This window comes from Larus michahellis, chromosome 9 (assembly GCF_964199755.1).
Source record: "Larus michahellis chromosome 9, bLarMic1.1, whole genome shotgun sequence".
Taxonomy (NCBI): Eukaryota; Metazoa; Chordata; class Aves; order Charadriiformes; family Laridae; genus Larus; species Larus michahellis.
The window spans coordinates 34,955,575-34,972,137 of NC_133904.1; the positions used below are offsets into that span (position 1 = coordinate 34,955,575).

The following is a 16,563-nucleotide window of genomic DNA, read 5'->3' on the forward strand; positions in this document are numbered from 1 at the left end:
TCTCGTCTAAAGTTAACTTCTGGTTTATTTCAGTAGAATATGTAATTAATTCTGAATGTTATAACGCTCATCTCTGAAAGTCACATTTATATTTCATTATCTAGGAAAAAAGTAGCACTCAGTTTAGAGGCTTGGTTATTATCACATGCAAACCTATGACAGAGGCAGTGGGAAATTTTGGTTTTCCATAGCAGTCTTCAGCAGTCTTAATTTAGCACAATCCCATCTCTTCTTCATGTCCTTTGCTTTGTTACTTAAATAATACCTTCCAACTTCTGCAAGAAATGAGGAAGGGCTTGCAGGGTGCAGAATAGGGCAATGTTTGGGTTTTATTTTTACTATACAGCTCAGAACAGTTACTGAACTTACATAGCAAAATTGGTACATGTTCGCGTAAATAAAGAATGCAATATAATGCCTCAAAGCAAAGAGGGAATCCTGATTTCACAAGCAAACTTACACTATTTCGTAGACTGGCATTTGCTTTTGTAGTCTTATATATGTTCTTTCATATGGTTTTGCATTAAGTAAACTGAAAGAGGTTAAATTTAATTGTGGGATGATTTTGAGATTCATGTGGATAATAAGGAGCCCACCACCCAGCTTCTTTGCGCTTGTGCTAATCTATTTCCTCGGGTAATACAGTGCCCCAGTATCACTGCATTATACATGTTATGCAGCACTCCCTCTGGCTTTCTATATTTATCCCCTTGTTTGTACCCACAAACAAGGTCTATTTTGTGTATAGAAACTTGTTTCCAAACTGGGTTGCAGATTGGTTAACCTTCTTGGGATTTCTCTCTATGCAACAGTCCAGATTTATGAAGTGCCTGACATAGCAAGTGAAGAAGTCTCCTACTTTTAACATTTATGCTAATGCCAATATGTTGACTATAACGAGGTCTTTGTTTTACTGTGTTTTTTTATTATTCTAAGCCCTTTTAAAGTACAATAAAAATATCGATAGATACTTCTGATACATCTTCCAACCTCCGCGTCGCAGTATCAAAATTGTGTTACTTCATTCAAAAGCAAAGCAATGTCCTGTGTGGGATGGCAGATGACAAGGATTTAGGGAAAGTTATTGATAACAGCAGTTAGCTGAAGGGATGGATCAGTTTATGCACAATTCGGTAGGGGAAATAGGGTTTCCCTTTTACCTTTCTGGCTGGAGTAGCTGCCATCTGCACCGAGAGGCTTGCCAAATACCAGAATGTGCAGACTTCCAGAATCTGCTTAGGTTTGAATGATCTGAATGTTTCTGATTGTAATATATACTGACATAACGGTCATGTTCTACAGCATTTACCCCTGTTCGATATAGAGCAGATGAAAAGGATTTCACAGTTCTCTGACTTGGTCTTTATAGCTATTTGGTTCAACCATTTCAAATTCAGAAATACAGGGGTAAATGTTGAAAATGGGAGAAAATAAATTAGGGAAAAAATATATATGCAGCATTCTGGTATTAAAATATTTAATTTCATTTGATAAAATTGCTATATTTTTTCAAGAGAACATAAACCTTTTTCAGAATGTGGTGGCACTTTCTTGTGGTAAAATTTGCTCTACTCCTGGGTGTAATCATATTCCTGTTTTCCTCAGATTATTCCTACACAAGAGCCTTGAGTGAGCCAAACGACTGCCACCCAGGCAGACCGTTTGTATAGCTGCCCATGACAGGAAGGTTCATAGTACACTACTCTGGGTCACTACACGAGGTGGCAACAGGCAAAATATGTTCTTCTCTCATTAAAATTCCTAAAATAATTTCTATCTAGTTAGAGACGTTCAATACGAATTTATATGTTAACTTTTCTGAATATCTTTTAGAATAAGTTATTATATAAAAAAGTAAAATTTATTCATCCTCTCTGGAGAAAGGTTTATATCACATATGCATGTATTTATATACCAGTATGAAATGGAAGATGTGACAATTACATATGCATTGAATGGATTTTATCTTTCTTTACAAAAATGATGTGGATAATGGAGGAAGAATTACCTGTGTAGGCATAGCGCACCAAAGCTTTCAGCGCATCAGGGTCTACTCCCTCCATCTTGATCTCCTCTTGTTTTGCTTCACGCACATCATTAGTAAACATTGCAGCAAAATAATCAGACACTGCACTGAGAACCAACCTTGAAATAAAAGCATTTTAGGAGGACTGCAAATTACTTCATAATCTCAATAGCAAGCATGAAATTCAGTATTATTATATAATAAATTGCGTGTGCAATAGAAATGTTATCTTTAGCAAAGGTTTCAAATCTTATAGCAGTGAGCAATGAAGTTAAAAGGGTAATTAGTAATCTAATTTTCTCCCATAGTGCTTGTTCGGGCAGATTTTCTTTGCTGATCTTGCTATAGTTTGACAGCAGCAAGAAGGGAAGATGGACAATATCAATGATTCATATTAGAATGTCATTCTTTCTGAAATAATGAATATGAAACATTGATCACATCATTTTATTTCATTGTTGTTGATGTCCTAGTTATAGTAACCATTCATTCATAACTAAACAGGGTAGGCATAAATTGACCCAGCATTTAGAAACTGCAGGCTTTGAAGGCACGTAAACAACACTAGGAAGTGTACCTGTGAGCTGGAATCTTTTGGTCGCCAACTATGAGAAGAACATCGCACAGCTGCTTCTGCTGCAGATAATTTTCCATTTTGCGGAAAGTTTGCTCTGCGTGGTTTGTAGACTGGAAATACTCATCTGAGCCATTGGTGTTCATTCCAAGCAGTGAGCTGCTGGTTGTTGAGAGCCTGCAAGGCAAAGAGGCAGCGCGATGAGTGCAACATTATAAACCCTGATAACATTCAAATGGCATTACAGAACTGTTTGAAATTATAAAGCTCATATGATCCTGGTCTTACTATGCTTTCTTCCATTTTTTTTCCATTTGTGATATCTGCAGATTTCCCACAATTAACTGTATTAGGTCGTGCTGCTGAGTTTTCTAATTCCTCACAGTTTTGTGTCAGTCATGCAGGGTTTGCACAGCATTGACATGTGATAAATGCAGCCTCCTGATCATTCACAAACAGAATACATAAAAACCAAACCTATTTTTCTGTGGTACCAATAGCTAAAATATCTTTTGGGATGAATTTTTTGGATGTTGAATGTCTTTAGGTCTTATTTCTGTTTCTCTTTGTACTTTTTACATTAGATTACATTACTAAATGCGAATGAATCAGAAGAAAATTTGACAAGGACCGTATAATTCTAGGCAAATTACCAAATTAAAAGCTAATGAAATCAATACATTATATAGCCTTTAGAATCTGAATGCAAATAATAAAGATGAACTAATTTCTCTGCCTTTTCATGGAATTTACACTATAAATGTGTTCCTTCCACTCCAGAATTCTGTTAGCTGTTCCACTTATAATACCCATAAAAACTATATTCACAATTTCTCTTATCTCACTGTATTTTTAAGACATCATTCCTTACTGCCTTTTATTATGGGTTATGTTGCAGATTGAAACACTTTTTTCATATTTTCTTAGAAAAATATTTATTTTTACATTCATCTGTTTTTAGTAAAATAGTAATGTATTTGTTGATATACATGTATGTCACATATCTTTCAAATGCTGCAATCTTAAACACTATTTTAGTTAAAAATTTTTTTAGAAAAATGTTTTCTCAGTTTAATATCAAGTACTATTAAAATGTAAAGCACTTGTTATTTAAATTTCCAAGCCCAACTAGGAAATAATGGCAGCTTGTTGACTAAATTTACTGGTTGTCTTTGATACCGTTAATGCATATTCATAAATGATTAGGAGAGATAAAATCTCTACATGAAATTAATGTATTAAATTTAGCAGAATATTGGATTACATTCACAATTAAACATCTAGTTCAGAAAATACAGAAATAAAAATTAGTAAATCATGTTGAATCAGTAACATTATCAGAAAACAGAGATAAGTTAGATCATGCATTTTCAGAGATCATACTTCATTAAATAGCTAATCAGAATTCAAGGAGGATAATTAGAAATCAAATTATAATGTAGTATTGAACTGAGACATAATAGAGTTTTCCATCCCCTCTGCAGTACAAGAATGTTACTGTACGTCAGTGCTTTTCAGAATGGTACAGAACAAAATCATAGTTGGTATGGCTATTCTGTATCTGGGTTTTTCCAGACCTATCTCTTTTTTCCATCTGAAAATCTATCAGTATGAAGTTTTCTGGATTTATATATTGCATTTATAGACATTCCACCGCCCATGTTGAATACGGCATCTTTTGGGCACTGGTATGTGAAAAGCCTTCAGATCCCCAGTATGCTTGCTGTCTTTCAGATGCACCAGAGTTCAACGTATTCATTCAGGCCTGGCCCAGCCAAACTCACTGGATGTGTAATATCATTACAGTCTGCAGAGACGCATTATTTCTGGTATAACTGAGATATGTCAGGCCCGAGGTGTACGTATACATCACCTGAGAAACAGCAGACCTGATGCATCTGAAATTCTCAGACGCACTGCACGTGTGCACGGTATGTTCACATGTCTTTCTGTCTAGCCAACCTCAGATTGTACTACTAATTGCAAACACATTAAGATATGCCAAAATAGTGCAATAAACTCTAGCTTTCTTCTGAAGCTCTTTATTACAATTTAAAATGCATTTTCTTTTCTTTTTTTTTTAATGAAGAAAAAGGGGCAAATCAAGTTCACCTATAATGTGTATCCTTTGTAGTTTACAGCTTACAAAAATTAATTTGTCTCAGTGAGTTTAATGACTATACTTTTTTATTTGTTTTCTTTCAATGCTTCATTGAAAATGAAGAAGCTGCAAAATTGGATTATATGCTCATTAGTTTTGCATCAGCTACTTGACGCCAAATTCATATTCTATAACATTCATGTTTTGCTACTTACCTCTAAAGCGTTCTTTAACACTTTTCAGAAAATTATTTTTTCAAAAGTCTTTTTTTCATATTCATTATATCCACTTGAAGTATTGCATTTAAGTATGTAGTACATTGGGCTTATCCTTGGTCTTTGCAGAAATCAACTAAAATAATACTCAACCATCCCTATTGCAAATGCACAGTGCTAGTTTCTTGAAATTAATTACCCATAGCGTTTATATATTTGTGGGTAGAACAATAATTTTTACATTTTAAACTGCAAATACTTACAAAGGCACTTAAAGTCTAATAATTTCCTTCAGTCCTGGGTACTTTTCTCACATGTTTTGTAGAGTGACCTTTAACTACAGCAGGAATACTGCTAACATAATTAATTATTTCAAAGACAAATGTCTTCAGAGACTGAAAAAAACTGGAAGCAAAAAAAAGCACTCCATTAACTTTGTTAATGTTAATATTAATATTATAATTGCTGGTTTATCTTCAGCAGCTGATTCAAAATGGTAGCTATAGTACATTATGGAAGGGATAATTAAATTCAATGATAAATATTTATATATTTTATTTAGCGTATGAACTATCACTGCAGACAACTCAAATATTGACCTTCAGAATACAGTACTGGGGATCAGTGAACTAAAGAGGACAGAGGGACCTTGAAGAAAAAGTCAGCAAAAATATCCTTCAGTCTGGTGCCTTTATGTTGAATTATAATAGGGGGGATGCTGTGGACTGTAGTACCAAGATGGGCAAGCTAGCTGGGAATGTATGAATATGTCTACCTGTCACATCATCTCCTGTGCGGTGTGGGTTAGTGTGGTGAGGATAATACATTTAGAGAACTCAAGGTTGATGTGAACCTACTCAGAAAAGAAGCATGTAGAAGATGAAGAAATATTTGTTTTCTATAAAACGTGTACAACTTTGGACAAACAAAATCTGAATATTGAGTAATAAAAGTTTCCAGAAGTGCATTAGGCCTGTGATGACCAAGGAATTAGTTTTCCACGCAGTCAGGAGGGGAAATTATCAATGAACTATTCTGAAGAATCAGGAACCCAAATTGCTTAATGTCATCATTGCGTTAGCGTTCACTAGGATACTGAGTTGTGTTAACACCATTGGCATTAGTGATAATGGCTTAAGAACGTGGATTAGCCTAGAGAGAGCAGAGATAAATTGATATTTAAATGATTCCAAAGTAGATGAACTCTATGAATTTTGTCTTAGCTAGAGAGCCAAGTGAAATAATTTCAGTTTTCCTGTAAGGATTTCTGGAGGACAGTGAAAATACAGCACCATTTTTAAACAGAAGCAAAATGAAATTTTGAAACATACAATATAAAATGAAAACTTGAAGAAATAATCAAAAAGCATTAAGTGTCTAGATGATAACAAGGAGATAAATACCAGCCAGCATGGCTGTTCAGAACGAATCATGTCATAACAACTTTTTTTTTTTTTTTTTTTTTTTACGAGATAACAAAGCTTACTCCGAGAAAAACATTAGTTGTCAGAAGTCATCTTGACTTCTGGATGACTTCTGACACTATTTCACATGATGCTTTCAAAATCAAGCTAGGATGGCATGTTTTAAGTGTGATAAATATAAGAGATATGAACAACTTGTATAGCTACTACTGCAAATTTATCAGGGATTGACTTCCAAAGACAGACAATGTTCGGAATGCCTTCCAGGCTAATCCTGCTTCTATGCTGCGCCATGTTTTTATTACAGACAAGCATAAGATAGAAATAAAGTTTAAGTGTTACATCAATATATGATAGCAAGTCACAAACTTTTTCAGAACAGAATTTGAACTCAGAGAGCCATCTTTGCCTTTGTCCTTTTTAAAATTTAGCCACATTTTTACTTAACAAAGACATGCTGAGACTTGCATGTGAGTAATTACCTGAATGAAACACAAGCTAAGAAATGACAGTTGAGGTAACAGCTAGATTATACTGGACCCCAAACAAGCTGTGACTCAAAAATGATGTTGTGGCAGTAAAACTTCATCTTTTCTTTGGTCAGGAGAACTGATGTGATGAGTTTTGTGGTTCATTCCAGGCCTACAATTATTTAAATTTCTGAATTATGTTAAAATTATTTTCTGTCTTCATAAAGTACTCTTCATTAATCAGACCAGCACTTTTCATTAATCAGTATATAAAGGATAAATTCAATTTTCCTCATTATTTAATTAGAAGATGATAAAACATAAGTGCCATTTATTTGCCACGTCCTTTTTAAAATTCAGTATGTTCTTAAAGTGCCTCGTTAAGTGTGCCTATGGCCAAAATCCAGAAAACAAACCCTGATGATAAGGAAGCTTAGAAGCATAGTATTGCATGAAAACCAGGTGATGAAATGCAGTATTTTAATTTTGTTGTTCTTGATAAGGCTATTATTTATGTTTTTATGGTGACCACTTCTCTCTTGGATGTTTGTTGAATGTACCTAATTAACCTGCTATAATATTTGTGAAATTTAATCAAGTTTAATCAATTTGTGAAGTTTAATCAGGTAACAGTTCAGTTACCAGTGTTACTTACGGATTTTGATTTTGGATCAGCTTACCTCTGCACTGTAAATCATACCACCTGTCAGCAGCAAACTGGATACCAGTTAGAGACATTAGACATTCTTAGGACTTTAACACAGCTGAAAACACCAATGTGACTTCAGCTTTGTGGCGCACTGTATTTGCTTTAGTGGTGACAAGACATGAGACAAAACTGCAACTTCATCAATTCAGTTTGTTTGTGCAGCAATATTTACAGTGCAACTCGTCATATTTTTTTCCCTCTCTTTTGTTTCTGTTTATTCAAGAAAACTGGAGTCAGCCCCCACATAGGCAGACTCTCTCCTGTGCAGCTGTTTGAGCTCTGACCCTCTCTCTCTCGGGCAGTGTCCTGGGGTTGGAGATTGAGAGATGCCATTTTCCTAGGTCAAATTATAGGACTGTAGGATCTGTTAGAGATAAACCACATCAGTTGGCTGAGAAATAAGAAAAATATTTTAGTTAGGAAGCCATTTCTGAACACAGACAAAATGATGGTAACTTGATGCACCTGTACTAATTGCTTGCTGATATAATTATGCCGCATCAGTTACTGTCCCAACCTCTGCCTTAAAATTTCTACTGCAATTGTCTCCTTTATTATTTGTTCTTTTTAGATATAACAGATATAACAACAAACAACAGATTGTGTTGAAACTTTTAGAGCATAGATAAAAAACTTTGATCCAAAGGAGCATAGAAAATTGTATTATATCTTGATGACTGCTGAGCTAGTAACGTGAGGTAGTAACAATGACAGAAAATGATGTAGCAACCTAAGAAATAAGGAATTGAAATGTATAATTATTTAAGCTAATGGAGAGACTGCTTATTTCTAACCTATCTAAATTGAAAGTTCATACTGACGATTCCTTTAGAATGTGGAGCTCTTGAAACTGCCTGTTTTTAAATTTTTTTTCTTGCGAGTATTATCATAAACCTGCCACTTTTCTCAGTTGGCATTAGCTAAAATAACTTTTCCCATTTGGGATTACAAGTACAACTGTGCATATAATTAAACACAGGAGCTTCAGCATACCACTGAAAGTACTATAGCTGTTTTGAGTTTTGTTCTAATATACAGATGAAAGCCAATATGATTCATATCAGGATGGTTTTGGGTTACGATATTTTGAATTCTCCTATGAATAGAAAGCACATATTTGGTGGGGTAATTCCACTGGAAAACAGAGGCTCCAAACAGACTGCTGAGCCTCTCCAGCCTTTTATGCTGGTATCAGCTGTGGCCACGTCATGATTTCATGTAACTGTAACAAAGAGGGGTAGATTCAAACACTCTCCCTAGTAAGCGGTTCTCCTTTGGAAACTGTATATTTATTTTTTTAACAGAGGAGGTTAACTATAAAATTATTTTCCAGGCTCACTGCAGAGCAGATTGTTCTTACTAGCATGTGTACTCCCTCAGTTGTTGATCTTTTGCTACTAGGAAGACAGTTTGTTGAAACCTTCATGCATTTCTTTATTGGCATCTTGTGTCTACAGTAGAGTTTTATGAGCACAATTTGCTGTATATAGATAAATAAGAAATGGGATATTCCTATGTACATGGTAAATAGTTTATGTACTTTATTCCTGTGGAAAAGCACAGTAATATCTGGTCCAGATCTTCTTTAGTTGCACTCTAGTACTATGTGAATGTACTTTTTTCAACTGCTCGAGAAAAACATTTAAAAATTCCACTATTATATAAATGCCTATTCAAGAGTCACTGCCTATAGGATTTTGTTCCTGAGTTTTGGGGCTCGGTTTTGAAAGTTGCTCAGCAGTTTATTGCAGACCCATTCCCAAATTTCAAGAGACATTAGAATAAGGAGTCAACTGGCCTCCACTTCTCTTGAGTCAGAATGATAGGTTGGGAAAGGCCATGGAGTGAGTCCTGTTGGCCTCTGTAGCTTTGCATGCAGTGCCCCACATTGCCTTCCCAAAAGGACTCAGGGTGGTAGAGCAGCTCCACTGGGAGTGAAATCCACAGATCTGCGATAGATGTCCAAAGTGCAAAGTTTCTAGCGAGCCAGTGTAAATTGTTGAATTTACTAAAAGGACTGTAGGAGCAAAAATTAGCAAATCTTTCTTCTGATATTTGATGGCCATTGGATTACACAATATAAGTAGGGACCTGTCACAGCGACCTGTCAGTGTTAAAATTTGTAATATAGTAGGAGTTTTCATTTTAAATAATGATTCCCTTCCTGATTCAGACTAATCTGAATATGAAACTTTACTATAAACATTATGATGGCATTACTTAAGAACACTTATTTCCATAGCGTGAGATAGCTTCTTGAAAATTGGAGCTCCAGCAATATCTAATCAGTCTGGAGAGCACCCTGCCTGTACATCCATGAGTGTTTTATTATAATAGATATATGTCTGTATTAAATGATGAAGTGAGTATCTCAGACAAGTAATTTAAATTAATACCATCTTAAATCACCATTCAAGAACATTATTCTATAGGAGAATTAACACTGTATTCATTTACATTATGTAATAGAGAATAAATAATAACTAAGTGAAACATTTCCGGTAAAAAGACAGGAGTATGTATATTACCATCTTAAAATTAACTTTTGTTCTGATACTGCCCAAGGTAGTGGAAGCTACTTATTTCAAATACCAATGCACCTTTTTTCTCAAATCATAAACAATGCTTGAGTTCACTTTTTGCTCTTTGTTTGCATGGATATAAGAACTATCATCTTACTATACACAGATAGAAAGTTTTAAAGTAGATATTTTGAGATAACAAGTAACTGCTGAAAATTATTTTAGCATTAACCAGATGAAAAGTCTGCATGCCATTCCATTATAACTACCTTCATAACTACACAAAGTTGAGCAGATGCCGTATACAGATAAGGAAATTACAAGAATTGAATTACAAAAACTGAATCTTGCTCTGTAACTATGGTTCATCCGTAATAAAATCGATTTCCATACACTGATATCAATAGATGGTTTTGAATTAACTTTTAAGTTTGATTAGAAAATACTAGGTTAAATACTGATGTAGGAAGCAGCAACTTCATAGAAACTGAAGATATTAGACATGATGTTTTTTATAACATGATGATTAGGGTCTGTAGTAGTGATTTATTATAGCAAGCAAAATCCTATTCTTTTCTCTGAACCAGCATGCTTAACCACTAATGTGCTGATTCAACTATTTGCTGCAAAAGAAGGAAGTGTTTCCCTCAATGGAAATGTTGTATGTCTGGTATGGTGAATATTGTTGTATAACTCATTTTTAAACCAAATTATATTTTAATTAACATTAATTTTTCCTAAGACAAACAAGAAAATCAATACAAAGTCATTGTACATGGAAATTTACCACACAAGATGTATATATATTGTAAATTACGAGGAATGCTTCATTATCTTGGTTAAGGCAGACTCCAACAGAAGGAGAATCATTGTCACTGCAACGCGTGATTTCTAATCCAACGTTTATATTACATGATTATGTTGGAGGGAAATTAAAAGTCATGAAGGAGAAGTTCAGTGAGGCTGACTACTTCTTGCTCAACTTCCTTGTACCTAGTGATAATATGGTTAGATAATGGAACAGCATCTTTCTAAAGAACAAAAATTGATGTGACCAGAAGGCATGATTATAGCACTATCTCAAGCTGTCAAAATGTACAGAATGAAAAGTAATGACTAAATGCTGGACATGAGCTTGTGGCATTTTTATTTAGAGGACAAAAAAAAAAAATACAAGCCAATGGCAAAAAATCCTGGTTTAAATCCAAGCATGGCTATGGACAGGTGAAACTAATTAAGTCCATATTTCTTACTTCATTAAGCACCTTTCAGAAAGATTCCTGATGGGAGAGATTGTAGGGAAGAAAACCTGCTTTATGCTGTCCCCTTTCACTGTTGTTGGGAGAAGTGGAACAAAGAGTCGCTTGGGAGACACAGGTATAAGAAAACAATGAATGTGAAGTGGTTCCATCTCCAGTGAACAGAATTTTGAAAAGCCAGAGAGTAACCATCTTGATAACAACAATCCTTGCCCCTATCGTTTTGAGCCCCGTGGCTAATCAGGTATGGTTGCTGCTGTGAGATTTTTTTGGGACCTCTTGATTTATGAAAACTCAAACCACTACCATAGTACCTTAACACATGCTTCTCACTTCTTTTTTTACTTCGTCAAAGGCAAAGGGACTCTATTCCTGTACTTGTTATGACCATTTCAATTTTTGCATCTTTTTCTTTTCTACTTTTATCTGTTTAGATTCTAACTAAGCGATAAAAAGACTTAAATGGGAAAATGTGGTAATCCCCACTTTAGCTGAAGGCACCACTTGAAATTTTACTTCACTTTACATAACATTTCCCCAGTAATGTAAAATTCTATGGGCTTGTTCCAAAATATCTCCTCACCTGATTCAGCTGATCTGCTGGATACCTCATTCGAGGCTAAACTCTACTGCAATGGAAAAAAAAAGTGTGATTCTTAACCAATTTAGCCAGTGTGCCCTGTTCAACAGGTGTGCTGTAAGAGTATTTAACAGATCAGTCTCAGAGCTACTGTTCCTTCTCTCCAAATTAAGGGGAAAGGGAATGTTTGTAACTCTATTTTTGTAAATCTGTTTTGTAGATCTATTTTGTAACTCTATTTTCGTAGATCTATTGTTTGTAAATCTATAGCTCAGGATTAACAGAGGATATAAGGAAGTGATTAAAATCAAAATCACCTACTTCTTTGGTAGGACTCTTCTTACTACTGACCTGAGGTTGTTTGATGTTGGGATCTTCAGACTTTTTGGTTTTGTACTTCTCCTTTTAGCTTATCATAATTACATATTTTTTTAGAAAAGAGTGAGACAATGTGTGTAAAGATATGGTCAGCCTTAAGTTTTCTATACTATAAGGTTTTATCAGCTACGTAATTTTGTCTCTTGTCAATTCCTTCTTAATTGTGTAATTATACCCTGAGTGTGTTTCCCTCTGTTATAGCCAAATATTTCTATGTGTTCATAGGTACAGACATTCTGATACCAAAGTATTCTCCAGCTAGTTGTTATCTTTTAGTTTTCTGCGTCAGAAAACATAACTCAAACCTAGGTCTAGAAAGGTATTAAAACAACTTAACTTACTATATTCACACCTGACTCAATTAAGTGGATTTGCTTTGAAGTCAGTACAAAAAATACAGCATACACTGAATACACTCCTATATATACCAGAAGGAATTGTTAATGTTATAGATAATGTAGACTATTGTGCCTTATCTCCTGCTCTTATCATTGGTCACTGACTTTTATAATGTCTGAAAAATATCTTAGTATTCATCATTATATGCATTTTTGCTAATGTCAGAAATTCGTGTCCACTGAACATCGAGTATGCTTCCTCATAAAGGTAGGGTTTTGAGACAGCAACTTAAAATAATTTCTTATTGAGGAAACCTCTATTCATGAGTCCACAGCATCTTTGTAAGATAAAGAGAGTTGTCTTCACAACCCTTACAGATAGGCTATTAGGTCTACTTTTATTTGGCAGTATCAAACACTATTTAACACTATTTAACACTATTTCTGATGATATATCTTAAGAAAACCTGTACTCTTGATGCCGTTGGTGACTTGGCATTTATCTTGGCAGATAATAGTGATAACTGCTCCAGCAAGCCACGGTCTGTGTCAATGTCAGCTCGCTGTAATTGGAATAAAAATATGTGATCTAAATACATGTAGTATATTAAGTCAGAAGAAAAATAAAGAAAGGCTGAAAAGCACAAGTGAAACTGATATGAACTGTGGAAAAAATTGCTTATAATATTATTAGGACAGATTTTTTCCTGGAGTGCCTGTACTATTCACTATTCTAGGCTGGAGGGAGGCAAAATGGCATTATAATGTGATCTTACCAAAAATAACAGAGCAATTTTATCATGTTTATTCAATAAAATATGTATTACAACTTTTCCTAGGGTTGTAATATAACAATAACTAAATGAAGCATGTGATAATCACAGAATCATAGGGTTGGAAGGGACCTCTGGAGATCATGTAGTCCAACCGCCCTGCCAGAGCAGGGTCACCTAGAGCAGGTTGCACAGGAACGCGTCCAGGCAGGTTTTGAATGTCTCCAGAGACGGAGACTCCACCACCTCTCTGGGCAGCCTGTGCCAGGGCTCTGCCACCCTCAAACTAAAGAAGTTCCTCCTCATGTTTAGGTGGAACTTCCTATGCTCAGGTTTGTGCCCATTACCTCTTGTCCTGTCACTGGGCACCACTGAAAAGAGCCTGGCCCCATCCTCCTGACACCCACCCTTTAAGTATTTATAAGTGTTGATAAGATCACCCCTCAGACGTCTTTTTTCCAGACTGAAGAGACCCAAATCCCTCTGCCCTTCTTCATAAGAGAGGTGTTCCAGTCCCCTAATCATCTTGGTAGCCCTTTGCTGTCCCCTCTCCAGCAGTTCCCTGTCCTTCTTGAACCGTGGAGCCCAGAACTGGACACAGCACTCCAGGTGCGGCCTCACCAAGGCAGAGTAGAGGGGGAGGATGACCTCCCTCGACCTGCTGGCTACACTCTTCTTGATGCCCCCCAGGATGCCATTGGCCTTCTTGGCCACAAGGGCACATTGCTGGCTCATGGTCATCCTGTTGTCCACCAGGACTCCCAGGTCTCTTTCCACAGAGCTGCTCTCCAGCAGGTCAGCCCCCGACCTGTCCTGGTGCATGGGGTTATTCCTCCCCAGGTGCAGCACCCTACACTTGCCCTTGTTGAACTTCATAAGGTTCCTCTCTGCCCAAATCTCCAGCCTGTCTAGGTCTCTCTGTATGGTGGCACAGCCTTCCGGTGTGTCAGCCACCCCCCCAGCTTTGTGTCATTGGCAAACATGCTGAGGGTGCACTCTGTCCCCTCATCCAGGTCAGTGATGAATATATTAAAGAGGACTGGACCCAGTACTGACCCCTGGGGAACACCACTCGTCACTGACCTCCAACTAGACTCTGTACCCCTAATCAGGACCCTCTGAGCTCTGTCTTTCAACAAGTTATCTATCCACCTTACTGTCCATTCATCTAACCCATTCTTCCCAAGCTTCCCTATGAGGATGCTGTGGGAGACCGTGTCGAACGCCTTGCTTAAGTCAAGGTAGACCATATCTACCGCCCTCCCCTCAACTATCCATCCAGTCATGCCATCATAGAAGGCTATCAGATTAGTCAGACATGATTTCCCCTTGGTGAATCCATGTTGACTACTTCTGATAGCTTTCTTTTCCTCCACATGCCGTGAGATGACACCCAGAACGAGCTGTTCCATCATCTTTCCAGGGATGGAGGTGAGGCTGACCAGCCTGTAGTTCCCCGGCTCCTCCCTCTTGCCTTTTTTGAAGACTGGAGTGACATTGGCTTTCCTCCAGTCCTCAGACACCTCGCCTGTTCTCCAGGACCTTTCAAAGATGATGGAGAGCCGCCCAGCAATGACATCCTCCAGCTCCCTCAGCACTCTCGGGTGCATCCCATCGGGGTCCATGGACTTGTGAATATCTAATTGAGCTACTTGATTCCTCACTCAATCCTCCTCAAACCAGGGGAAGTCATCTTCTTTCCCTGTTACTTTCCCTAAAGCCTGGGACTCCTGAGGGCTGGGCCGAGCAGTAAAGACTGAAGCAAAGAAGGTATTCAGTAACTCCACCTTCTCCGCATCCTCTGTCACCATGGCTCCTATCTCATTCAACAGTGGGCCCACAATTTCTTCTAATAATATATTATCATAGCTAATCTCAATAGAAAAAAACCACAAATCTTCCCTTAGATTTGTTTTCTGTGTCCTGAAGAAAGAATTGATTATTTATGTTGCCTGCAATCTGTATTGTTTCAGTGAAAATATGCTCGAAGATATGCCTTAAAACTATTCATCAGGTTGTCTGGTCTCCATCCATAGAGGTTTTCAAGACCCAGCTGGAAAAAACCCAGAGCAATCTGGGCTCATCTCCCAGCTGACCCTCCTTTGAGCAGGGATAGGACTAGAGACCTCCTGAAATCCCTTCCAACGCAAATTATCCTGTGATTGAATGATCCTATGACTCCTGGTAATTCGAAAAACTGGAAAGATGTAACAATATACTTAATGAGGATTTCAAATGGAGAGTAAAAATGCTTTAAGTAGATTGATGTAAGCACTTATCTGTTACCTTCTAAATGTTTTAAGGTTTTCCTGAAAGCATTGAGGCTCCCCTCTGGAAATTATTATGATCTAGCTTCTCTTTTGGGAAGTTGCTCAGTTTCTCACCCAGTTTTCTCTTATCACTGGAGAAAATGGCTATTATTTGTTTAATCTTTGTGCAATATCATAATATATATTCTACTATGTTCCTACTGACCATGTTTTCACCAGTGAGAAGATCAAATGAGAGCTAATCAAATGGTTTAAGCATAGGGCAGCCTTTTCTGCTCATCTTTTGCTAGACACTGTCTGCTGAACACCTTTTTATTGAATAAAATTTATATTCCCTCAAATTGAATGTGATATTTTATATATTAAATTGAACAGGCAAAGCTGAAACTATATTTATGTTGCTTCTGGGTCAGGCCCCTTTTTTGCTGGGGTCTTACCTTTCTATCTTGCCATGAATGCACAGATAACCTTAATATATTGCAAGTTTTTCTTCCAAATAACCTACATTAGAAATTGGTCTGGCATTTGAGAGAGAGTGTTTGGGGTATAAGAAAACTGAAAAGATCTCAGCAACAGTTTACAGAATAAACAAGTAACAGATGAGAAAGGAGTCTAGAAATTAGAAGTTTCACATCGTAGCTGTTATTCTACGAAAATATTTAAAAGAATATATAAAAAGTTATGGTTGAAACCTACTTATTAGAAAAGGTAAAAAATTGTGAGTTTTACTATTAATTTACAAAATGTCACAGCAGTAGCCAGTAAAAGTGAAATAACAGCCTTTTCACTAATGGCTTGACATATGGGGAACAACAAAGGATGTTTTAGGAACTGTAGAGACTTAAAAGAAAACAATTTGTGAAAACTCAAAGATGAGATATAAACATGATCTATTGTTTAAGATATATAAGGAAATAATTCCAG

The 16,563-nt window shown here is 36.5% G+C and overlaps 1 protein-coding gene across 1 annotated transcript in view; it reads right to left on the reverse strand.

The window, feature by feature from the left end:
* Positions 1-16,563, reverse strand: part of KLHL4 (kelch like family member 4) — a 45,584-nt gene that overhangs the window by 17,789 nt on the left and 11,232 nt on the right. Inside the window, exons 2-3 of the mRNA XM_074601037.1 lie at positions 2,604-2,777; positions 2,009-2,145 (exon numbers count right to left, since the gene is read on the reverse strand). Coding sequence (XP_074457138.1) covers positions 2,009-2,145; positions 2,604-2,777 — 311 coding nt within the window. The remainder of the gene's footprint in view (positions 1-2,008; positions 2,146-2,603; positions 2,778-16,563) is intronic.